Source organism: Centroberyx affinis, unplaced genomic scaffold (genome assembly GCF_046629955.1).
Source record: "Centroberyx affinis isolate AG114_WGS23_722 - 3 ecotype Tasmania unplaced genomic scaffold, CSIRO-AGI_Caff_v1 ptg001097l_1, whole genome shotgun sequence".
Classification (NCBI taxonomy): domain Eukaryota; kingdom Metazoa; phylum Chordata; class Actinopteri; order Beryciformes; family Berycidae; genus Centroberyx; species Centroberyx affinis.
Genome location: NW_027279642.1, coordinates 116 through 25241, shown reverse-complemented (window position 1 = coordinate 25241; position 25126 = coordinate 116). Strand labels below are relative to the sequence as shown.

The 25126-nt window shown below is 45.2% G+C and overlaps 1 protein-coding gene across 1 annotated transcript; it reads right to left on the bottom strand.

Annotated features, from left to right (window-relative positions):
* Nucleotides 1-23749, bottom strand: LOC139647687 (junctophilin-3-like; the record flags this gene model as incomplete). Its single annotated transcript, XM_071523632.1, has 5 exons — nucleotides 1-81; nucleotides 4528-5483; nucleotides 6499-6623; nucleotides 19480-19845; nucleotides 23263-23749. Coding segments are annotated over 5 exons (2015 nt in total), but the record flags the coding sequence as incomplete, so codon positions are not given.
* Between the last annotated feature and the right edge of the window lie 1377 nt (nucleotides 23750-25126).

Here is a 25126-nt window from a genome sequence, read left to right as displayed (position 1 = left end):
TTAAATAAAAAAGTGGATAAACAAAATAGCCACTCCGATGTTGAGCAGAATCACCATGACGACCAGGATGGAGCTGTAGGCCTGCGTAGGAGAGAGGGAGAGAGAGGGAGAGAGAGAGAGGGAGATAGAGAGAGAGAGAAAGGGAAAGTGTCAATAGTATGAACACACGTACACACACAAAGATCACACACATGCATGTTTTGACACACCTGCACATTACATGCACACACACACACATATGTACTATCATTAATATTCATCCATCCACCTGTCAAGTCAAACCAAGACACAACAGTCAACAGTCTTTGGACTCACTCTCATCTTTTGATATGATATCCATATGAAATAATTGATGAATAAAGGATTCATTTGACTCAACTAACTAAATGAACTTAACTTCAATTGAAGCATGTTGAATTTTGGAGCTACTTAGAGTTAGCCTCTGCCATAGTGTGGTTGAGGTTCTATTCAGGTGTATGAAGTAGATCAACCTCTTCCTCTAAGGCATATGGAGCCTTTCCTTGTATACAATGGTGGGGTCACAGTACATGCATCTTCTTCGTTAGCAGTATACTCGCCCACCCTCTCAACCTGCAATGTGTCAATGCACTGCCTGCATCACTCTTTCTTTATCTGTTTCTGTCAACCACTTATGGCAACATGAGATTACGGTACACACAATAGAAATGGGAAAAGTGATGAAAAAGGGACATTTTTTTTGGAGAGACAGAATCCTTCAGCAATGAGAACACAAATAAGTCCTGGATAAAAAGCTGTGAAATGAGAAGCAATTTGTATTTCTAAATAAATAACACCATTCTTTATTGATCCCCATAGGGAAATTCTCTTCCTGCCCCCTTCACAGGGAGGTCAAAGGTCAGGGTCAGTTATAGAGCGGCTGGTAGGGATTCAGTGTGTTGCTCAAGGACACTTCAGCAGGCCGGATGCTTGTTTCTTGCCTACTCACTACGACACCCTGCCACCTACAATAGCAGATCAGGAAAAGCGAGATGCTTGCTGACAGGAGGGGCTTGAACCTGGGTCATGTGGTCCGTGGGTGGTCTTTCCAACCAGCTTGCCACCCTGCGTGAACATGTGCAAGTAAATCAGCCTCTCTTGCTATCTCAGCCCAGCTTAGAAACATCAGAAACAGCATATCTAACCACGCCATCACGGATACAGCACTTTCCTTACTCTCGCTTTATTGAAATACATCTCGGCCATACGATACTCGCAAGGATTTATCAACAGGAGCTATAGTCTTAATGAGCTCTAACTGTAAAATCATTTTAACAATAGCTGCAGTGGGAGAGGGGAAATGGGACTCGGAGTAACACTAGGCAGCGTTATTAAGCAGCATTAGAGCAACATTGTTGTAAATGAATCTGTCCAGAGTGGCTGCTAACAAGGCGGCTGCTGATCAACCCGGTTGATAGGCTTATCTCAGATCTGTGTCAGAGATGATTAGCGGGCCGGAGGTGGACGAAAGCCTCCGATCGCCCTGCCTTTTCTGCCTTTGTTTAGCCAAGATAGCCGGACTGAGAAAACTTTGTTCTTCTGTGGTTTTACACTGGGCACCTTTGGATGGAGCAGTTAGGGGTTAAGTGCCTCGCTCGAGGGTTCTGTGGCAGGAGTTACTGATGGAGGAATGCAGAAATGATCGTATGAATCTCTCTTGTGAGCTCGAATATTTTTTAGGGGAAAACATATGGAGGAACAGCAGCTTACCTGCCCGCCACTCCCCCGCGATAAATCTTCAGCCAATCTCCCACTGCGCTCATTTATTCCGTTAACTGTCTGTTTTACAGCAGCAATTATCACTCTGTTTTACCCTTTAAGTAGCGCATTAACTCACCCGACTGACCTGAAAAACAAACTCCGAGACCGTTTCGACTTCTCAACCCCGAATCCTTAAGTGAGCCTCAATGAATCTGCAGACTCGCCAATGGAAATGCAGGGCTCGCTACTCATTTACTATTCAGAAAACTCAACAGAGGCTGTTTATCCTTAATGCTGTTGGTGTAGAACGCTCCAGTGTGGAAGAATGAGCGCTGAAAACGCCTCAGAAAAAGACACATAGTAAGTCTGTGGCGGTTTATATTGGAAGAGCTGTGGCCTTGTATGGCATAGAGGCTGTGTGTGTGTGTGTGTGTGTGTGTGAGCTTGTATGTACATATATACGATTACATGGGTGTATTTGTATCCATAAATGTTTGTTCATGTACTGTATGTATGCATGCATGTATATTCATGCATGTGTGAATGTTTCCACGCATGCATACAGCCGTGCGTGTGTGTGTGTGTGTGTGTGTGTGTGTGTGTGTGTGTCGGAGCAGTCACAGTGCTCCCATGGCGTTAGCAGCGCTCCCTGTGTATATTTATCCGAGTGTGATAGTATCTGTGTATGCTGTGAACCTGTCTTACACAAATCTCACTTGCTTCTCTGCGGCTGCAAACATCCATCTCCCCCCACACACACACACACACACACACACACACACCACCCCCTCCGCCCTCCCTCCCCCAGCCGCTGACACACGCCCACCGATTGGCTGCCGTTGGAGCAAGGCATAAGCTGTTCCCTAGCAACAGAGCGCCGGTTAACCAATAGGGGGCCTCCTGTGAGGAAGGGGCTACTTTGCCAATCTGCTGTTACTAAGGTGCGGAGAGGACCGCTGGGGTTCTCACTCCCTTTCTCTCTGTATCTGTGTGTGTGTGAGTGTGTGTGTGTGTGTGTGTGTGTGTGCTATCATGTAATAGGTAGCAGCAGCCACCGAACTACTAAACAACCTACTTCACTTCATTCACTGCGCCAGAGTCATCACACTACTACAGACAAATTTGTATTGAAGTGAGCAAGTGGTGTGAGGGGGGGGGGGGGGGAACTGTGCTTCACAGTTTACACACAAGTAGAGTGAGAGCGGGCGAGAGAGAGGGGGGGAGAGTGAGAGAGAGAGAGAGAGAGAGAGAGAGTATTCACAATGTGCACGGTGCATGTCTGTAGCATATGATGTGTGGTTGTAACTTGCAGCTGATGTTCCAGTTGGTTTCATTAGCTAATGCTGCCACTGTATTATCATCCAGGATTAGCGAGGCCGGGGCCGTCCACCAGCACTAAAGTCAAGACGCAGCCAAAAAAAAAAAAAACATTATTATAACGGCGTAATCCCCCGCAACGCTCGCCCATAGCACAAAAAAAAAATCTTTCTTTATTTCACAAGGTTAAACCTCGTGCCTCCCCCCCGAGGATTATCTTAATATGCGGGATAACATTGTGTTATGTCATTGGGGATGGGATGTATCCTCATGACAGTGGGCAACAAATCCTTTTAGTCAAATCAATGTGTGGCGGTGACATGACAGTTGTGACGGATGCGGCGCACAGCTGCTGTCCGCCGCAGTACTGAGGCCAAACACAGCTGTATAGAGGTTTAAACAGCTGGACTTTAATAGGAGGTTTATATATCTGTGTTTTATGTTTCTTTTAACATGCTGGTGGTACACATGGGGCTGAAAATAGCCAAAATGTAAAGTTTAGTGGTGACTGGTCTGTGAAATGATGGTTCATCCAATCCACCTGTATTTGTTTAGTTACTAAGCCATTAGACTGAAGCTGAACCAGAACAAATGAAAACATAAAGAGAACATGCATGCAAAATATGCTGACTCGCCGTTTCCCCCCTGCATGTAAAAATGCTTTCTATACAAATTTGTCAGCATATTGTTTGATAGGGCAAAATGAGGGTGTTCATCACTGTCATTGAAAATCTGATCTTGCAAAGGTCATATATTTGAGACGCACTGTGATACAGATACCAACTGGACTGTTAAACCGGTAATGATCAGGGACAATACTGATGCCCTTGGGTTTTGAATTATATCTCACCATGAGATCATATCATATCATATCATATAATATCATATCGCCTCCCCACTCACTACACCACCCTGCCACCCACAGTAGTAGATCAGGAAAACCATTTAGTCCCCCAGAAAGTGTCTAAATGGTTTCTTTCTTGATAAAGTATTAAATATTCACAGTTATATATAGGTTATATATAGTTATATATAAGTCCAGAACAGAGTATTCTGTTAGCTGTGTCTTCAACTTTCAATAGGCTCATGTTCATAACAGTCGTGTGGCTGCAAGGGATAAGTGTTTGAATTTTTGAAAATTTGAAGGACTTTATTGTCCAGAAATCCTGTAACATCAGTGAACTAAGTCTTCTTGGTGGCGGGAGGTGGTGAGTCAGAGCACTCGCTGCTGTCTAGGACACAGTTTTGTATTTCACTCTTAAGTTTCAATTTGTGCTTCCTGCAGTTTAGGACACAGCTTTGTATTTCGCTCTCAAGTTTCAATTTGCACTTCCTTTGCAGATTTCCCAGTGACCATAGCAGACATCTGAAATCATTTGTGCGTACCGGACAAATTGAAACTACAAACACCTAGTCTTGTGACATAAAAATCTTGCCTAGCCTTGTGTTGTATTTGTGTGTCCTACAGTGTTGTGTTAGTGGGAGTCTTACCGAGTTGCCTTTGCTCTGCGTGAGGCTGCGGTCCAGTTGCTCTGGTGTGATGGGGGAGGACTTCAGAGGGGGGGAGAGGGTGAGGTCCCGTCGTAGAGGCCGCGAATCCATCTTCTCCCCCGGCCGCCCGCTGTCCAGCTTGTGCACCGAGTCTTTACTCCCTTCTTTCCCCTCCCTCCCGTCGCGGTTCTTATGCCTCTGTCTCTGCGCGGCGTGCGAGCGCCCCTCTCCGTGAGCGTGCCCGTGCCCCTCCTCCCCGTGCCCATGGGGCTTGTGGGTATTGGAGTCTCTGGGCTGCAGCGGCTTCATCTCCATCTCGTAGTTGCTCAGCTTCTCCTCGTCCTGCTCCAGCAGCCGGCCGCCCCGGCCGTGCGCGCCCCGGTGCCCGGACGCCGTCCAGGAGGCGGACGAGGACGACTCGGGCCACCTGTCGCCCCGGGCCTGTCTGTGATTGGACGAGCCGTGCTCCCGGGACTTGTGGTTGGAGGAGCTGTGTTTGTGTCCGTTGGTGCGACCCCCTCCTCTCGACGACGCGCCCCTCCGCTTGTCCTCGCTCCAGCTGTTCGCCCGCGGGTACTCCCCCCCCTTCCCTCCTCCCTCGCCTCCCCCGCTGCCTCCCTCCATCAGCACCTGGATCTCAGTCTGCCCTCCTCCTCCCCCTCCTCCCCCGCCCTTCTCTCCTCCCTCCCGCGCCCTCTCCCCGTGGTCCACGGCGCTCTGCCGGTGGAAGCGGGCGCTCTTGGTGCGCTGGGTGGGCCGGGCGGGGGCGGGCGGGGTGTGGGGCGGCGAGGAGGAGGGCGGGCTGAGGTCCGGGGTGGCCGGGTCGTTGGACGGGTCGTCGGAGGCCCCGCTCTTCACGTACAGGTCGGGGCTGTCGGCGGTGCCGGCGCTGCTCGACAGGCCCTCGCCCTCCACCTCGCTGGACACCTGCCGCTTCGGACGCTGCACCTCCACGCCTGATGGAGAGAAAGACAGAAGGAGAGTAGGGGAGGGGGAGAGGGGGGAGGTGGAGAGGTTAAGAGGCAGAAAGAGAGCAGGGAACTTACTGGAGACGACACCAAGCTATGAAGTCGTTCCTATTACACGGTCATCACTGTTTACTTACTTTACGCTTGCTTAAGAGCAGTGACAGCACAACAATACAAGTGATATTCACACGCGTGTAATTTAAGTACATGTTACTTTCTGGGGGGAAACAGTGGGGTAGATCATGGCTGAGCCCTGCTGCAAAATGTCAGAGCCGAGGTTTGTTTGTTGTCATAGAGTGTCCCCGCAATAACACACACTGCTGTTTAACTGCGTGAGAAACAGGCAGTCGCTGAGAGCAGAAGAGATGGTAAAAGAACAATCGCTGTCATCTCAGGTATCGTGTGTGGGAGTGTACAGTATGTGTCATGTAGTCTGTGTGTGTGTGTGTGTGTGTGTGTGTGTGTGTGTGTGTGTGTGTGTGTGTGGCGTACAGTGCATGTTGTCGTGGGTTGGCTACCCACAGCGCTTTACAGGTGTGAGTGACAGAGGCAGAAACAAAAAGCTGGAGGGTGGTTGACACTGACCTTTATCACCAGCCTACCCACACACACACACACACACACACACACAAACACATGTCTGTAAAGTATGTGTGTAGTATGTTCATACATGTGTACGCACACGTGTCGATGCATGTATGCCTGACTGGCTGGGTTTGCTGTTATCTATTATGCACATGGGCATTTTACATGTGTAGCGTATTCGCAGTGTGTGTGTGTGAGTTGTGACTTTGGGGTCTGTGTTTCATATTCACTGTTGTTGGGTGTAGAAAGGAGCGAGGGGGCTTCTTGGCAGTGTGTGTGTGTGTGTGTGTATTTGTGTAATTATGTGTGTGTGTGTTTCCTTCTCTGCATTTGTTTGGTACCCATCATTTCCTGGGTAATAGAAAGGAGGGGAAACGCAGTGTGTGTGTGTGTGTGTGTGTGTGTGTGTGTTGCCCACCGTTTCCCGGGTGCTGGAAGGAAGGGGAGAACTGCTTGGCGGTGACCCGGGCCATGCGGCTCTCCTCCTGGGCTTTCTGCGCCGCTCCCACCGCCGCCTCTGCTTTCCCCTGCGCATGGGCCGTCCTGACAGGCAGAGGACAGAACAGATTCAACGGGGTGAGGATAAATATCAAGAATCCAGATTTTGCCTCAAACATATGGCAAAGTAAGAGATTAAAATAGTGGGGAGAAAGTAGAATCATTGGCTGTAGTGTCCAAAACAAATTTATTTTAGAACAAAATAGGTTGAAGAGCATTGAGGAGTTGAATAGAATAGAATAGAATAGAATAGTCCAAAGATAGCTGAATTAACAGTTACTGACCTCAGGAATGATTAAGAAAAGGTGATGAATATGAAATGTTTTGACATTAGGTATAGATACTGCACATTCGCAGCTGGCAAGTGAACCCAGGATTAAGAATGGCTTTTATTAGAATATATATACCAGTATATCTTGATATATGTTGTTGCTATTGCGACTGTAATTGTTTATCTTCTTTGGTCAGGCTGAGCAATAAGGCTCGACAATGAATTTTCATTGTTTTTGCAATTTTCTCACTACGGAGGCAATTTTCTAGCTGTGTGGGGCCACTGCAGGTTAAATGAATATAAAGGAAAGACTTGGCTGCCTTATATTGCATGGGTAGTTTCAGCCAAGCAATCTGATTGGTCAAAGACACAGTCCAGCCATGGCGATTCTATATTTTCTCCTTTTTTTCCCAGGCAGTACACATACATTGGTAACTGCTGTATAAAAGACACAGCTTCAATCACATCTGATTCATCTCTGCTACTGCGTCCTGCTATGACTGACAAATGTCATTATAAAAGACACCCGACCCACACACACACACACACACACACACACACACACAAGACCACGAACAACATATGGACATCACTAGATTACATGATACTTCACTTAGTGGCTATGGAGAGGAGAGCTTTCTATGGAGCTGCAGTACATACAATGATAGAGTATGTGTATAATCTGTTGACACACACTGTAAGCTTCTGCCTGGAAATCAATTTATTATCACACACACACATAATTCATCCCTCTGCCTCCGTGCGCCCCCCCTTTCACACCGCCTTCCTCTTCCTAACTGCTCCTTTACAAATCCCCCTTCTTCATATCTCTCTTGCTCTCCCTTTTATTTCCCCTCCCTTTTTCCTTTCCGTCTCTCCCTAATTGTTCTTTCCTCTCTATCGCAATCCCCCTTTTCATCTGTCTCCGTCTCTCTCGCCCCTCTCCGTCTCGCTATATCAAATGGATCTTTTCTCTCAATTACAACCCCCTTCGCACCTTCGTCTCTTTCTATCGTTCCATCTGCCTATCTCTCTCTGTCTTTAGAAGGGCTCTCTGCTCGCGTACAATAGCCTCTCCATCCCTCCCTCCCTCCCTCCCTCCCTCCCTCTGCCTCTCTCTGGGCAGTAACAGTCTTGATGCAGTGTAGCATGTCGATGCCTATTGATTTTTTCCTCTCTGCCTCTCGGTTTCTCTTTGCCCCTCTCTGCACTCTCTGCCAGCGCCGCTATGCCAGGCCCACAGTATACTCAACACCACTATGAGTGTGTGTGTGTGTGTGAGAGAGAGAGAGTGTTGTTGGTGGAGGAGGTGAGGGAGCCACTGAAGGAGAGAGAAGAGGAATATCTTACCGTTTCACATGCCATAATCACATGTACATGAATAAATTCTCTCAAAACACACACGCAGCCTCACGTTCACACACACACACACACACTCTCTGCTAATCTCGCACAACCTGCTCTCACCTTGGTGTGCGCGCAAAGACACGAGAGACTCCCTTAATCTCTCTCTCTCTCTCTCTCTCTCTCTCCCTCTCTCATGCTTGCCTCTGTCACTTCCCGTCCCACTCCTGCCTCCTGCCCTCCACCCCAGAACAACCTGTTTTCTAGCTGGATGAATCGACTGCCTGGAGAGAAAGGAGCTGCCTTGTTCAAAAGAGGGCTTGATTACACAACATCACATCCTGTCCAAAAAGAAGAGGAAGAAAGAGTCGGGGGGTCTGGAGGGGGGGGGGGAGCAGAGAAAGGAAACAGAGGTAGAGGTGATGGAGGAGGGAGGGAGGGTATGTGACAAAGGAGTGGAAAAAGTGGGTGAGGGTGTAATGGAGAATGCAGATTGAAAAGGAAGAAAGAAGACGGAGGTAAAGGTGCGATGGGTAGCATTTTAACAAGAAGTCATTCATTTTGGTTTATTAGTATAATTACCATAACCAAACAAGATCATTGCTGAGGAGACTGGCAGCCTCTACCAGCCTCTACACTGTATTTTACACTGTGTGGGACATCATTTCCAAAATGTTGATCCTCTGCAGTGGAGAGACAGAGCAAACAAATGAAGGATAAGTAGCGGCATCCTTTTTGCAATAGGGATTATGGGAAATGTGGTCTTATTTTTGAGAAACACGAGCACTAACAACACCACTGGCATGAGATAGAGGCTGCCAATAATCTTGACCGTCGCCTCATTTGTTTATGGTAATTATATGAAGGTCTCCCAATTAATTTGTTTTAAAAATGCTACAGCAGCGGAGGAGGGACGGTGACTGAGGAGGGATATCAAAGCCAAACGGAGAGAGAGAGAGAGAGAGATATGAAAGGACGGCGAACGCAAGGAGGAGCAAGACAAAGAGAAAGCGATGGGAAGAGAGATACGGAGAGGAAGACAAACAAGCGCACGGAGATGAAAAGAGAGAGAGAGAGAGAGAGAGAGAGAGAGTCTAATCCAGGACGGACACACTAAGCTCCTCCATCATCTCTGTCATTAGACTGAACCAGCTGATGAGGATGATTCATACCTGAGTATCGAACTGAACTTTCCGGTTTGCATCAGTGCTGTGTGTGTGTATGTGTGTGTGTGTGTGTGTGTTTACTGGGCATTGGGGTTGCTGATGGTTGGAGGTCATGGGGTTGCAATGAATGGTTCCGTCCACAACAAACCATGAGTCACTGGTCCGTTCATCTGGTACTAACTAATCACAGGAAGCCTGATGCCACGCCAGTAATATCAGTACATGTGACAGGAATAAACAGAACACGTCAGCCTAGCATCACACACACACACACACACAGACACACACACAAATCCATAAACTAACATCATCATCTTTCCTGGGAAAAATCCTCTGGCACACAGGAAGTGATGTGAAGTTTGACGTTTCTGGTTTGTTTGGAATAAACAGAAGAAGAACTGGGTAGTTATCATGAGCAGTGAGAGCAGACAGAGAAAAGAGAAACTGCATCAACAGACAATCTGAGGAAAAAGACGTCACAGTGCTGGACACACTGTTTGATTGACAGCTGATCTCTGGGAAGTGCAGTGTTTTTGACCTATTGGATGCGAAACTTTCCTCTGACACCGGCGCCATATTAGTTGGAAGACGGTTTTCGCTTTGTTCCTCCTGTGCTGCTGCCCAGATTCTGCTCCAGAAATGAGCATCTGCAGCAATTATCCTGCGACTGTGTTTCACCTCTCAAGGTTTCTGTGGGTGTTCCACAAGGAAATACCCTGCTGTTCTGTTCTGGGACAGAGAGAGAGAGAGAGAGGGAGAGGGAGAGGGAGAGGGAGTGATGGAGAGAAAGACACAGAGAGAGAGAGAGAGAGAGAGAGAGAGAGGCTGTCCTGTCCTGGGCTATGCTGCTGTCTGAATCTGGGTTAGACAGTACCGTGTGTGTGTGTGTGTGTGTGTGTGAGCCACAGAGATAGAGCTGTAGAGAGCTGGTTTACAGGCCGGGCTGCAACTGTATTGCACAGACGGGGTCTTTAAGGGTTTGGGGTGTAAAGGTGGATTTTCTCCATTATCCTATAGGTAACCTGCACCTGCAACACCTACCTGGAGTGTCCGCACTAAACTTGACATACATTCACAGGATTATACATTAGAGGATATCACTACTTTGATACTGATCTACTTAGCAACGTCTGCGCATGTTAGCTAGGAAACTTTGGTAAGGGTTTTGGCAAGCTAGGTGAACCGTTCTTGAGTGTTTTTTAAAAATTCTGTCATTGAGTCTGGGGCTTGGCTGTTTGTCCGACGTTTCTTAAAGGACACGACTATCAAAGTAATGATATCCTCTACTGCATGAGCATGTAAAAAATAAATCTAGGGAGGTGTAGCATCATTGATACTCTAAAATCATTCAACATAGTGTATGCTAAAGCAGTGGTTCTCAACGTGGGGTCCGGGGACCACCAGGGGTCCTTGAGGGGGTTCCAGGGGGTCCCCAGCAAATTGATGAATTATTAAACTTCACCATTGTTTCATTTACAACTAGTGAACACAATTAGAGAATGTAGAAGAATGATTGTTTTGATCATAGTTTCACTGTTATCTCTCTACCTACAATAAAGATAGTCATGGGATTCTGGACAAAATCATATTCTAGCAATAAAAATATTCTCAGATTTGGGGCAGAGAGACAAAATCTCATCAAATGGGGGTCCGTGGCCCTAAAGTGGACTAAATTAGGGGTCCTACATGAAAGACATTATGCCAGGGATCCATGTGTCTGACGCCTGTGTCTCCATTGTAAGTCTATGTAAATTCTTGGCATAATTTAGAGGTTTGGTCCAGACTTACAGGTCTTGTTGTGATGCTAGGTAGGTGTTGAAGCTGCTGGTGCTCCAGGATAATGGCGAAGCTCCAACCCCTATGCTACTCAAACTGCCTTCATGAAATATTTTCGTTCAAGCACCTTGCGTATAGAGATCTGGGTTTTTCTTTGCTTAAAGCATGAATAAACTGGCACCCTACTTTAAACAAGGACACTCTGTCCCTCCCCAAAAATAATTTTAGGCCCCTCTTGTGCGTGAGCTCCTGCCCTCCAAAATATCCGAGCACGATCCTGCTCAGCAGACAATAGCTGAAGTTTGCATCTCCTGCCTACTACCGCAACATCACACTGTTTATCTGTCTGCCAGTCTGTCTTCCTTTCTTTCTTTTTTTGCTTTCTTTTTAAAAGGAATACACCAAGTTCTTGGGAGATTGGCCCATTGGTCAACATACGTATTAAGTCAGTGACTCTCAACCTTTTTCATATCAAGGACCCTAATTTAGTCCACATTAGAGCCACAGACCCCCATCTGATGAGATTTTGTCTCTCTGACCCAAATATTTTTATTGTCAGATATGATTTTGTCCAGAACTCCATGACTGTCTGTATTGTAGGTAGAGAGATAACAGAGAAACTATGATCAAAACAGTCATTCTGCTACATTCTCTAACTGTGTTCACTTCTTGTGAATGAAATACTGCTGGAGTTTAACAATTCATCAGTTTGCTGGGGACCCCCTGGAACCCCCTCAAGGACCCCTGGTGGTCCCCGGACCACTGTATTAAGTGATGAAAACATCAACACCAAAATCATCCATGTTTCCCTTGTAGATCATTGACTCTGGTGCTCTTTAGCATACACTATGTTAAATGATAGTAGGCCACTAGCTCCCAAAAACTTTAAGCTGTGGAAACACTACATGATGGAACAGATTATAACAAGTTTGGACACCACACACTTAATAACTGATATTCACAGATTTTTGTCATCTTGTGTTATAGAGGCGCACACACTTGACGACGAGTTGGATTCGAGGATCACACACTTGATAACAAGGTAAAGACGAGGATCACACACTACCCAACTTTTAACACCACACAATCCCAAGCCATGGTGGATATCGCTGCTCATGCTAACTACCCAGTTCTTCTTCTGTTGATTCAAAACAAACTGCTGTGGCTTCTGCTGGAAACACCAGAGGATTTTTCCTGGGAAAGAGCAACCAGACTCCGGGTGTTCAGAACAGCAAATGTAAAAGCTTTCATGAACTGGATATAGGCTGAATCACTGTTGTGTCAGACTGCGATAGAGAGAGAGCAAAACTGACATTTCTTTAGATGAAAATATCATTAATTATGACTTTAAACCAAAGCAAAGAGATGGGGATGACGATTGGGAAAAGTAATATGGGAACAGATTAATTTCCTCTCCCTCAAAAACGTATTCATAAATACAGTTCGAGGAGATACATAACGGACATTTTTCAGGCCAAGTCTGAAGGTATTTTTATGTTCACATCTGGGAAAAAAAAGGTGTGACTGAGGCTTCTCTCTTTGTCTCTTTTTCTCTTGCACGCATGCTGTCGATGTCTGTTTTCCATACAGTCTGTCTCTCGACTTTCTGTTGCATTACCTCCTGTTCTGTACACTCTGTCTCTCCCTCTCTTGTCATTGTGTATGAATTATGCACACAGACACACTTGCACACACGCACACACACACACACACACAAACACGCACCATTCTGTACACCTCACCTCACTTCACTTCGTGATTTCTAGGACAGTTACACAGTTGTTCGGAAACACAGAATAACACACAGACAGACAGACAAGCAGACTGCTCAGGGACAGGGGACAGGAGGAATGATTGTCACAAAATGAGACGGAGAGAGACAGACATGTAAACACAGAGAGATGAGGGAAGGCAGACAGACGAGTAAACCAACAGATAGACAGAGAAGTAGACAGTCTAGCAAACAGAGATAATAAAATAATAATAATAGAAACCATATAAGTAAAGAATACAGTCTGAATAAATCATTGTCACATTAATTTAGAGACACTAGTATAAGTCCATCTCCTCTGCAGTTTACATTGTGTGTCATCAAGTCAGATTTGGTGGAAAATCTGCTGGATTGCTTTACAGCACAACGGAATATTGCTTTATGGCACAAATCAGGAAGGGGCCACTGCTCTTCAAGCACAAACTGAGTTTAAGCTTTCAGAGTTTCCGGCAATGGCAGACGGAGGAAGTTAAAGGCCGATGGAAAAATCACTTCCAACATGTTTGTCCTCTTCAGTGAAGCGGAAGAGAAAATAAACGCACCTGAAGTGATGCCAGGGAGGGGGTTTATGGGAATGATGTCTTAAGTCTTGAGAAACACCAGCACTAACAAAACCACTGGTGTGAGAGAGAGGCTGCAAATCACCTCAACCATGTTCTAATTTGTTTACAGTAATTATACAGAGGTATCGCAATTAATTTCACACTGATAAATTGATGTTTAAAGTTGGACAGACAGACAGACAGAGACTGTTCAACTGTCACAGCACCAACGCACACTTGTGCATGTGTCCCGCTCCTATACAAATCGACATTTGGTGACATAATCATAACAAAGACAGTCAACGTATTTTATATAACAAAGCTAAATCATGATCTATTATCAAGCTTTACACTCAAGTTGTCTCTGACTGACTCAAGCTGTGCAGAAAACCGTCTCTCATGCAGAATGGCCTATGAGGAGCGCCTGTATTTCACTCATTTTCTGCCATTTACTTCCAATTTGGAGCCGGCAGGCATCTCAAATGCAGCATTAGGCCTCCTGTACATCCACTACAGTCAAGCCAGGGTGGGAAATGAATCATTTTAGCGCATCGTGAGATTTGATAAAAACACACTTCTCCTGTCACTAATTTTCAGCTGTCTAATGGATTTCTGAACCTCTATAATGTGCTATGAATAATATATTTGGTAGACTATCTTGCAAAGCCAAAAACTACTGTGTATGATGTGTACAGTCATATGCAAACAGATAAGAGAGGAGTGGAGCAGGCTACAAACTAGATAGGAACAATACAAAAAAAGGTCAATGACGACATTACAGTGGAATTTACCATGGAACCAAAATTCTTCTTTTGTTTTTCCAAACGTCAAGGAAAGCGAATGCGGGCATGAATTGACATGGTGACCTATATCAAACCCCCCGTTCAGGAGTGCCTGTCCCGTGGCAGTCCATTGACTTGTTTACTTCTGCAAAATGTGACTCAACCTTCTAAATCATGAGCGCTTGGTCATGAATTACAGTCGGGGAAGCAGCTGTGCCACGAGAGAGAGAGAGGCGGATGCGTTTGCTCCGACTGAAAATTAATAAGCATCAACAAAAAAAGCATATTTTCTCTAGGAAATGGTTCATTTATGTTTGAGTTAAACTCCGAGCCGAGATAGAATACACATTTACTATTCCTGTGATCTTAGTCAGTTTAAAAAAGGTCAGTGAACATAAACAACTTTCTCTCCCAAAGCTAGAGAGCAGAGAACCGAGGCTCTAATATATTAAGCCATCAAGAGCTGGAGCTGCTCTATTAACAAAGGCTTATAAAAGGTTTGTTTCAGGCTTTACATCCAAACAAGCTCTGTGTCACCGTAGTAACTACTATGAGCCAGAAAATGCACCCATATCTCAGAGAAAATCACCCTGGGGAGGGTTATAGTGTTCACAAGGCCGGTCTCCCATTCACTGTTAGTGGAACTGCTCAGATCACCTTGGCTCTCTTGTCTCCAGCTCTTGGGACAGGCTTTTTCATGTTTGTTAAACTAGCAAACAACATTTCGCATGGTCATCAAAATACCATGTAAATGCTGCTTCATGGTGGATTTTCCCTTTGTGTTCATCGCTCAAGAGAGAAAGAAACACAGCCAAAAAACAACAATCTGATCAGCACCTACATCCATGTGTGCAGCAGATAAAAACTAGTGTACTCAGAGCCAAGGCCTTCAATGGCCTACGTGAAATTATAAAAAATTCAGGATAAACTTCTCTTCACATTTGAGCCTCCCCATTGTATTGGAATACAGGAGCCTGTGAAGGTACACTTTGTTACCAAAATATCACTAAATTATTAGTTAGGTTGGGGCAAACTTCACCACAGCAAAGGTGTACTGTCAAAAAATAGTTGGAAAATCTTTGTTTTCCAAAGAGCAGTTGAAAGAGCAGCTTGCCATCCACATCAGTTGTAAACACCATCCACTTATAGGCAGCCCTCTCCCCAAACAACAGTAACCTGAATTGGGTAAACCTGAGTTTATAAGGCTGACATGAATCTTTGTGACATAAATTCATAGTATAGGCTACATCATTGTAAGTAGTGTCAAACTGGTGTAAGTTACATGGGGATAGGGTCTCGCAAGCACTTAAAAAAAAGAGAAAAATGTATGTTTTTCTGAAAATATTATTGATTTTTGTTTAAATTGGTGGTTGTTCGCCAACTGGCATAGCCACCTCATATCAATTACATTGCTGCCTACTGGCAAGGATTCCATTCCATAAATCACTCCAAAACACTCTTGGAAAATATATTCATATCTGAAGTGACCACTCCAGTGACACTCTTATCAAGAGTGCAGAAAATGCAAAAACAAAAAGAAAAATCACTTTTCACAAAAATATTCTTTTGTAAAAAATCTTAAAATGCAGCTGTAGCTGATCACCAAAATCTAATTTTTAGGCTACTATTGAACTAATTTTGACACCAAAAATACAATAACATACTTGACTTTCCTCAACCAAGACGCACTCAGGAAATGTGAATGTAACATTTTATGAATTTTTCTAATTTCCTAATTAGTTGCAACTGGGATAGTTAAAGCTGCACTAGGAAACTTTGCACGTTGGCAGCTAAGATGTGTGCATTTATATTTAAAGTGCAACTTTAAAAAAAATTAAAACGGCCTATGCTGGTCTGAAACTCAGTGCATGTTACGTGTGAAAGTTCCGTCTCTCTTTGTGTATGTGTGCCTTTAAGAGGAGTATTGAAGGGAACGGTCTCCTAATCGCCGTGTGATATGACAGTTGAGTGACCGGTGTGTGTTCCTTCGCCTTTAATCTTCCTGTGTCACTCTATCTCTTTCTTTCTTTGCAACTGCGTGACTCACCAACTTAACAGTCTCAGTGCAGATGAGTTAGGTGAGCAGCTGTAGCGAGCTGTGGCCACACTGCGCTCAGTAGCAAACTGTCATCAGGGCTAATAGGATTGGATCTTCACACCCCCAGCGAACACAGCAGATGCATCCTGCTGCATCTACAGACTGCATATGGGCAGACGCAGGCATGTTCAGCAGCTGTATCCACATATGCATGGAAGCTTGTAAGCATGGAGGGAACAGCAGGTTTGTGTGTGTGTGTGTGTGTGTGTGTGTGTGCGTGTGTGTGTGTGTGTGTGGCAGCCTCTAGTTCAGCCTCCCCGCTCTCTCTCAGGCTGCTTGCCAACACTGTTGGCATAATGCGGAAGTCTCTGTCTCTCTCTCTTTCTCTTACTTTCTCTTTTTTCTGTCTTACTTTCTTAGTGTCTCTCTTTCCCTCTCTTACTGTCACTTTCTCTCTTTTCATCTCTCTTTTTTCTCTTCTCTCACGCATAAACTATTCTCCGCCACATGCACACACAAGGACCCCTCCCCCAACAAACACACACACACACATATATACTGTATACACACATACATAAGGTAGTTGTTAACCATGATGTCAGTGTGCAACACATTACATTATTGATCCATTCCAAGGTCAACTGCAGATAAGTCATCAATATTAACCCTAACCCTATTTCAGACAACTGGTTCAGCAACTACTCAGTCACTAAATCACACTGCAGGCCTTCATGCTCAGTTACAAATTGCTACTAATATCTTTTTTTTTAGGATGTAACCCAATACAAATATGAAGTGAAAGGTCATGTTGAAAAGACATGCATGTGCAGACTAACAATAACAAAAGACGTCACATCTGAATTTGTACCTACGTTTCTTCTCTCTCAAACACATTTCACTTATGGTATGTGCGTGGAAGTTTTGATTGAATTGAGGCGTCTCCCCAAATAGCAATCAAGTCCTGTCTCTTGCCCTCCATGCTAAAGGTGGTGTAGTATGTCCACTGCCACGACACTATACTGGTGAGTGACCAATGGAAGCACGTTGGAACGACTTCAATTCGTACATTCTGACAGGCTGATAAGATAACTTCTCTCCAATCGCACAGTCTGATGTAAAGTGAACGCAGAAGTCAGTCACAATCTGCAAACAACTTTACGCTGGCTCAGCCAAGCTGCCATGGGCACCAACATTATGACAACTGTCTCAGGTAAATGATGTAAGATTTATTTGTTGTCATGGCAACGCTGACAAATTCCGATTTAAGCAGTCAAATACAAGTTGTGTGTGGGTTGCATGCAAGGAGGTTCTATATTAACATGCCTCAGGATCTGATTTTGTGGTTCAGATCAGAATTGAAATAATGCAATTTCATGCAGCTTTTTTGCCGATTACAAAACATCAGATCTGTGTCACATGAGGGAAACAAATCAGGATTGGGACACTTTCAGCTGCAGTGAAAGAGTATGAGAGTGAGAGAGTGGTGGGACAAGTCATCGCCAAGTACCATTTAAAGATCCAGCACACCAAGTCAAGCAAGTCACAAGAAGAAAGCTTGCAATCCATTTGTTATTTTGTGTGAACACACACTGGGAATATCTTTCCTTCTTCTGAGCTTTGTTGTGTAAATTCTTACCTTTTCTCATCACATCATGCCACAAGTCAGAATCAAATCTTGTCTTTTAGGAATGCAAGTCAAAGAAAGGTCCGGGTTATTTTCTTCTTATCATGTCAAGTCCCAAGTCAACAAATTATGTATGGCACACCACTGACCAGCACAAAAACCTTGTGTTATGTATAGGGATGCACAGTACCACTTTTTCATTGTTGATACCAGCTCTGTGTACTAAACTTTATGTAATGTCTGATACCAAGTACCCATTACTTTTACTGAACATTATAGACGTAAACCATTGGTTTGGGGTAATTTGATAAAAATATTCTTTCTTAATATTTTTAGAGAGACATCCTTCTAGGTGTGAAAAGGCATGCAATCAAGTTGCTTTGCTTTGATTTCAGATGTTACTTGTGGCTATTGGGATCATATCAGCGAAATACTAAAATTTGATAGTATCAACCTGATATTAGCCCATTATTCAGTGCTGATGACATTTGCAAAGCATCTTTCATTGGACAGAAATTCAACTGTGGAATGGGAATGGTGTGGAGATGGCAGCCAAATAGCCTTGCTTAAATTGTATCCCTGGGCTTATCTCTGCTGTGTAATGTTATGCAACATATTTATCTTGATATTTATTTCATTTTCTTTACCAAATCTTACAACATCAGTCAAAAAATGAAGGTTAAAACCAGCAGCTCTGACAGCAAGCGCTGCATCTCAAAATATTCTTCTACCCTCTCCACATGACTACTATAACATGGCCCTATAACCTGGTTCCTTAAAACAACAAGGTCCGGGCCCAAAATGGGTCATAGGCCTACTTCTGACGGGTGCCCAGATGACAAGAGCATCAGTGTGTATCCATGAGTACAGGTCCCAGGACAGCAAACAAACTTTCTTCTTTGAGTCCCTGCATTATATCCCCATCCAAGAGTTTCTAGCTTCTGCAAAGAGGGTCAGGACACACCCATTAACATCATAACCCCTGTCTGAGTTCAGTGAGCAGAGTTATCGCCTAATGAGCGCCGGCTCTCATTTCCATTCAACAGAACAGCCTCATCTGAGTCCTAGCGGCCCCCAGACAGCCTCGCTTGGCTTGCTGTTTCACTTGGACCATAACCTCCTTAACCCTGCTCTGACCTTAACCTTAATCCTGCTCTTAATCTGTCATTGATCTCATTTGTAATGTGGTGGAACGAGATCCAACATCCCCAATGATTCAGACACACAGGGGCATGGGGGGAGACAGAGTTATTACTGCTGCACTACAGGGAGGGAGAGAGAGAGAGAGAGAGAGAGAGAGAGAGAGAGAGAGAGAGAGAGAGAGAGAGATGGAGAATAGTGAGACAGAATGAGAGAAACTATAGGGAGGCGAGGGGAGGTTTATAGGACCTAGACTCTATAAACCTATGTGAAGCTATTAGTAACATTAGTGACAGTACCAATAATAGTTTCTCTATCCCCCATGACCTAGAACTGACAAGCCAACACACACACACACACACACACACAAACACACACACACACACACACACACACACACACACACACACACACAACCACCACCACCACCTGCGGAGTTGTAGCTACCTGGACAGTGCGATCTCAGCCTTCTGCCGGGCGATGTCGGCGGCCTTCTGCGCCCCCTCCACGGCTCGGTCCACCTTCTCTCGGATCTTGCTGGCCCGGAGCGGGATCAGGTTCTTCCTCTTGCCGCTCACCAGGATGTTCTGCTTGTACTTCCCCTCCTCTTTGGTGCCGTCGGGGAACGTGGTGCAGCCGTAGCCGTGGCGCTTGTTGCTGAGCCACTCGCCCTCGTACTGCAGCCCGTCGGAGCGCCGGCTCACGCCGAAGCCCGTTCGCTTGTCGTTCTTCCACTCCCCGCAGTAGGTCTCCGTCGCCGTGGCGTCCACGTCGTCGTCGGCCACAGCCAGCTCCGCATCCGCGTCTCCGAGGCTGGGGAGGTGAAAGGTTACGTTGGTTTGCATGGTGTATTTAGTGTCAGTACGACAATAAAATGGGCAAAAAGGAAAAATAGCTGGGCTTTTAAGCTAACAGGTAAGCTAACAGGCTTAAGGGTTGCGACATTTGAGGTTATTGCCACATCAATGGCACCAAGGTTGGAATGGTAGAAGAATGTTTGGTTTTTAGGGATGAAAGTGAAGAAATAAAAGCCACAGTGAAGGGTCATAAAATCACTTCTCACTTTCCAACCTCACTCTCTGTTACTACCACCTTTCGCCCCCATTTAATGTATGAGCTACTGGTGAGCTTGCACTATACAAACCTCTTACCTGAAGTATCTCTCGATTGTACCATCTTAGCCTTCCAAAACCCTTACACCATCTTCCTCTGTACATGTATGTATGTCGACCTTGTCCCTCCTTCTTTCTGTGACCCGGTGCTAACTAAAACACAGGCTCTTCTGGAGTGAAGATCCTGGTGTTTTAAAACTCACCAAAGGACTCAAGCTGAAAATAATGCAATTAATCTGGGGCAGCTCTTTTAGTTGGTCCAGTTGGTCCAGTCCAAGTCAAGACCAAAACTGGATCTGGTTCAAGCCAAGTCAATACCAGGTCTGGTCAAGTCTGAGTCAAAACCAAGACCGAGTATGGTAGAGTCCGAGCAGGACCTATCAGAGTCGAGATCAAGTCAAGATGAAGACCAGCAAATAAAGTCTTTGTTTTATGACTACAGTAGACCTATACCTGTTGTGATAAATTAAATATTATTTGATGGCATTCCAATCATACTCATGACAGCCTACTCGACGGAAGGGAAAAATGTGGCAAAGCAATTGTTACTTTCTAAATAAATGTGTCAGAAAGTCACCAAGACAAGGCCATGGAAATCAGAAGGTGATTACCAAATCCAAGAATTGCAAGTCGATACATGAAAGAACAAACTTCTCAAGAAAGCAAACAGAGAACATCTTTACAGTTAGACATGGACTGTGTGCTTGAGGCTGCATGATCAATTAAGACACACAATTGTTAATTTTTCATGTTTCAACCAGTTCTGTGTTATAGCACAGTTTATTTGTGCCAATTAGTTTGGACACAATGCATCGTTCTGTCAGTGAATCTCGGGGCTTCCCCTTCCTTCACATTGGTCAAGTCACCATCTGACACATCCTAGATATTTTGACGTTGGCATGTAAACTTCCAGAATCTTTATTTGTGCTCCGTACTTGGTGTTTTTTGGTTTGCACTCTTACTTCCATATTTTGTCAACAGCAAGTATGATCATCCTAAATACATCACACCTTCACACCCTCTTCCACTGCTCCCTTTTTGTGTCACTACTGATCCCCAAAGGAGACATTTTCTTTTCTCTTCCCCTCCACAGGGAGGTCAGACATCAGAGTGAACCACAGTTCCCCTGGAGTTGGTAGAGATTCAGTGTCTTGCTAAAGCAGGATTCAACGTTGACAATTGTTTATACTTGCCTGGTCAGGCCAATAGGTCAGATTTCCACTCGCCCCGTTCATATGTTTTCATTGGCCCGGCAGGCAAGTATTTTTCATAAATGTAAGTAATTTATTACTATAAAATGTTCCTAATATTCAACACCAAAACTACAAAAATTACCAACATAAAAGTAAATGATTGACTGTGAATACATTTGAAATGTAGGGCTTTTAACAATTGTAGAAGCTTCTCTGTAAATGTTACCAGCATTAACATGGAAAAAACACACAAGTGTTTGTGGGAGTGGAAATTCATGAGGCTGATAAGTCTCTCCATTCATCAGTCTTGCCAATACATTAATCAGACCTGATAAGCCGCTGTCAGCCACGTTGCCAACAAACAGGCTAAGTGCTGCTGACTCTTGTTGTGGTCATCGAGTGTGTGCTTGCAGTAATTGGTGCCTTTAAAAATAAGCCAGCTCAATCCGCCGTACTCGGAATTTGACGACAAGTGTTTCAATTGGTATAAGATGGCTTCACCGTTCTCAACCTAAGGAAACTGTTGTTTCCACAACGAAACAAACAGCCTTTTACTTTTCGCTTTGTAAAGTACCCACCAGTGTGTCTGCTCACTGACTAACTCTGAGCTCGCATCCAATATGATTGGTCAGAAAAGGCACAAAAGACTGAAGAGTGGGCCAATGGCAGAACAGAGAGGCAAAGCTTATTACCGGGTAACAAATAGTAAAACCAGAAACTCTTTTTTTCAGGCACTGGCCCAACTGACCAATCAACTGGCTTTGAGCTGAACTTCCTAGAGGCCCGGGCCATCAGGCAATCCTAATAGTCAAACCATGCCAAAGACACTTAAGCAGGGCAGATGGTTGTTGCTACGTGGGCTTCAACCCAGGTCCTCCAGCTGAAGGACGGTTTCCTCTCTCACAACTCCGCCCTGCTACCTTCCTCCGCTACCACCTCTCCTCCCACCTTTCTCACCACCTTTCTTTCTCCTCACTTTGAGAAAGATGGTAGAGTTGACATCATCTCACCACTCAACCCAACCTTACTCCTCAACCTCATTCTTAAAGGGATACCTAGGCATTTAGAATTTGAATTGGTTCTTCACCACACATCTTTCACATTGTGCGGAAAAACTCTCTCCATGTGTCATCCAGTGTTTATCATTGTTAGCATTTCCCATCTTATCAAGTGGCCACAGCTAGCTGCAAGTTAACAAGTGATAGGCAAATCGCCCAAACAATGTGACAAGTGTTGGATGAAGAAAAATAGTTTCCCCGCTGTTTTAATATGGATTTTTACTGTTCCAGGACATATTGTGAATATTTTGTGCTCTTTTGGGTTTATGTTGAACTTCACCACCTCCTGCACAATGCTGCTCTTTAAACCTTAATGCTGGGTAAAATTCCAAATATCAAGGTACTCCTAACATCTCCCCAGCCAATGTCTGTTGCCTGCGAGGGTTGATATTTGAGGCAGTACATGAGAGATTAGATTCATTTTAGCCTTTTCCCTCTAGCACTTCTTTTCCTCTACCTGTTATCTGTCCACTTTTCCCTCACCTCATCCTCTTCTTCCATCCCTTCCATTAAGTGATAGTGGAGTTGAGGTCTGAAGTGGCGGATAACATGACAGCCCGAGGTTGATTCATTGAATAAGACAACAATGCAACAACAGCAAAGCAGTTAAGATTTCTTGAAGACAATGCAGAAGTTCAGCTATTGGGAGACCTGCGTTATCTTCACTTGTGCCTGTGAACAGCTGGAAAACTGGATGGAGGAATTAATAACACTGTGCTCATCCCAGCAGGGTTAGTCCCCCAACCCTTCAGTTGGGGTACAACCTCACTACCCCTAGGCCACCCTGCCACTCCACTGGTAGTAGAGCTTGAACACTAAAGAACACCAAAAACATGAACCGTCCCTATCATCTGCACCCGTTATTACCTGATAGTAGAGTTGATATCAGAGGCGGCGGAAGACACAGTACTCATCCCGGCCTCGCTCCTGAACGAGCTCTGCTTGGACCTCTGGGAGGCCAGCGAGCTCCTGGACTCCGACTTCCTCAGCTTGAGGCCGGACAGGATGGACCTGCGGAACAGCCCGCCCTTCCTCTTGCCCTTCAGCAGCTCGGCCTCGCTGTGAGCCGTCAGCACGAAGCCCCCCCGCGACACCGCGGGGCTGCTGCCGCCGCTGCCCGTGCTGCACATGGAGACGCTGGTGGTCAGGGTGCCGGTAACGGGAGGAGGACCCGGAACCACCGCCCCGGTCCGGTCCAGCAGAGCCGTGCCGTTGCTGTGCTCCGAACCGGAGCGGAGGGAGTTTATGGAGGTGCGGAGCGGCGAGCGGATGACAGCGGCCATGCCGTAGGGGACGCTCTGACGCACGCCATAGCCGTGCCGCATGCCGCCCACCCACTGGCCCTGGAACGTACCTGGAGAGAGACGAGAACAGATCTTACACAAGGTTTTATATACATTTTATACAGGATTAAGCCAGTACACGAGGTGCTTCTGTTATACATGGGAAAAGTACGGCTCCTGGCTGTAGAAAAGTCTTCGAGGAACCAAAGTGCTGCTACAGGTCACTTCAAAGTTTGTGTAAAGCTCTACCTATATTTCACACAGAGATATCTCTGCAGTAAGTGAGGAGGGCTGGAGATCATTGATTTGTTTTGAAGCAGTTTCTCGCTGTGAACTCAATATCAGTTGAATTCAATATCACTTATGAATCATTGGAGAATCAGCTCTGTTGAAAAGCATGAAGCATCACATTTGTAATCTCAGCCAAATTTGCACTACACTGAGTAGATACTCAACATAGTTACCTTTATACAGCTGCAATCATACAGAATGCCAATGTTGAGAGCAGATTTTTTTTATTTATATTGATGTTTATTGTATATTTTTGTTGAGCTATAAGTCTTCTGTAATACAAGACCTCCACTGTCTCCTTTTCACTATGCATGAGATACCTGTATGTCCTTGTACTGAGTGCATCACCAAGTGCTGTGTCACTTAGCATGACACAGCAGTGTATTACCACAATAAATTCCTTGCGCATCTTTATGTACTGTGTGTGTACAGTTCTACTTTTGATGAATTGCGCTAAAACAGCTGAGAAGTAGAGCATGTGTGTGGCTTCCTTCTGTCAGTCCATCTATTTCCATTCATCCACATCATCTCTCCATGCACTACCCGCACTCAGTGCTGCATAATAGTCCCTGCATCTCCATGCTGCTGAAAAGTAGGGCATCTGTGTGTGTGTGTGTGTTTCCATCATTCCCTCTTTCTCTCCCTGACACACACACACACACACACAAACGGAAGTGTGTGTTCCAATACGAGTGCAAGTGATCCATCCCGCCTGCCCATATCTCTGATGTAACGGCACTCTGATTCATTCTGTACGAACGCACTCGCACTAACTGAACTACATGCCCATATAAGGACTGCAACCACGTTCTCTGTTTCTATTACAATTCCTGCTCTTCTCACTCATTGTCAGTACCCCTACACACACACACACACACACACACACACTTCCCTTGAGTGGGCTCAAGTGTCAGTGAAGTGGGCAGTGCTGAATGAAGCCAATCCCCACCATACTTGCTTACATCCTAACACACACACAAACATACACTGTTGCTAAAACCTTCAGGTGAGTGAGAAGTGGTATTGCATCTGGGTCTGCCCTTTGTCATTGCGATGATATGCTGTCTCTTATCCCACACACACACACACACACACACACACACACACTCACAAACGCAGACACAGACACACACAAGCTGTGTCACAGACAGATGGCC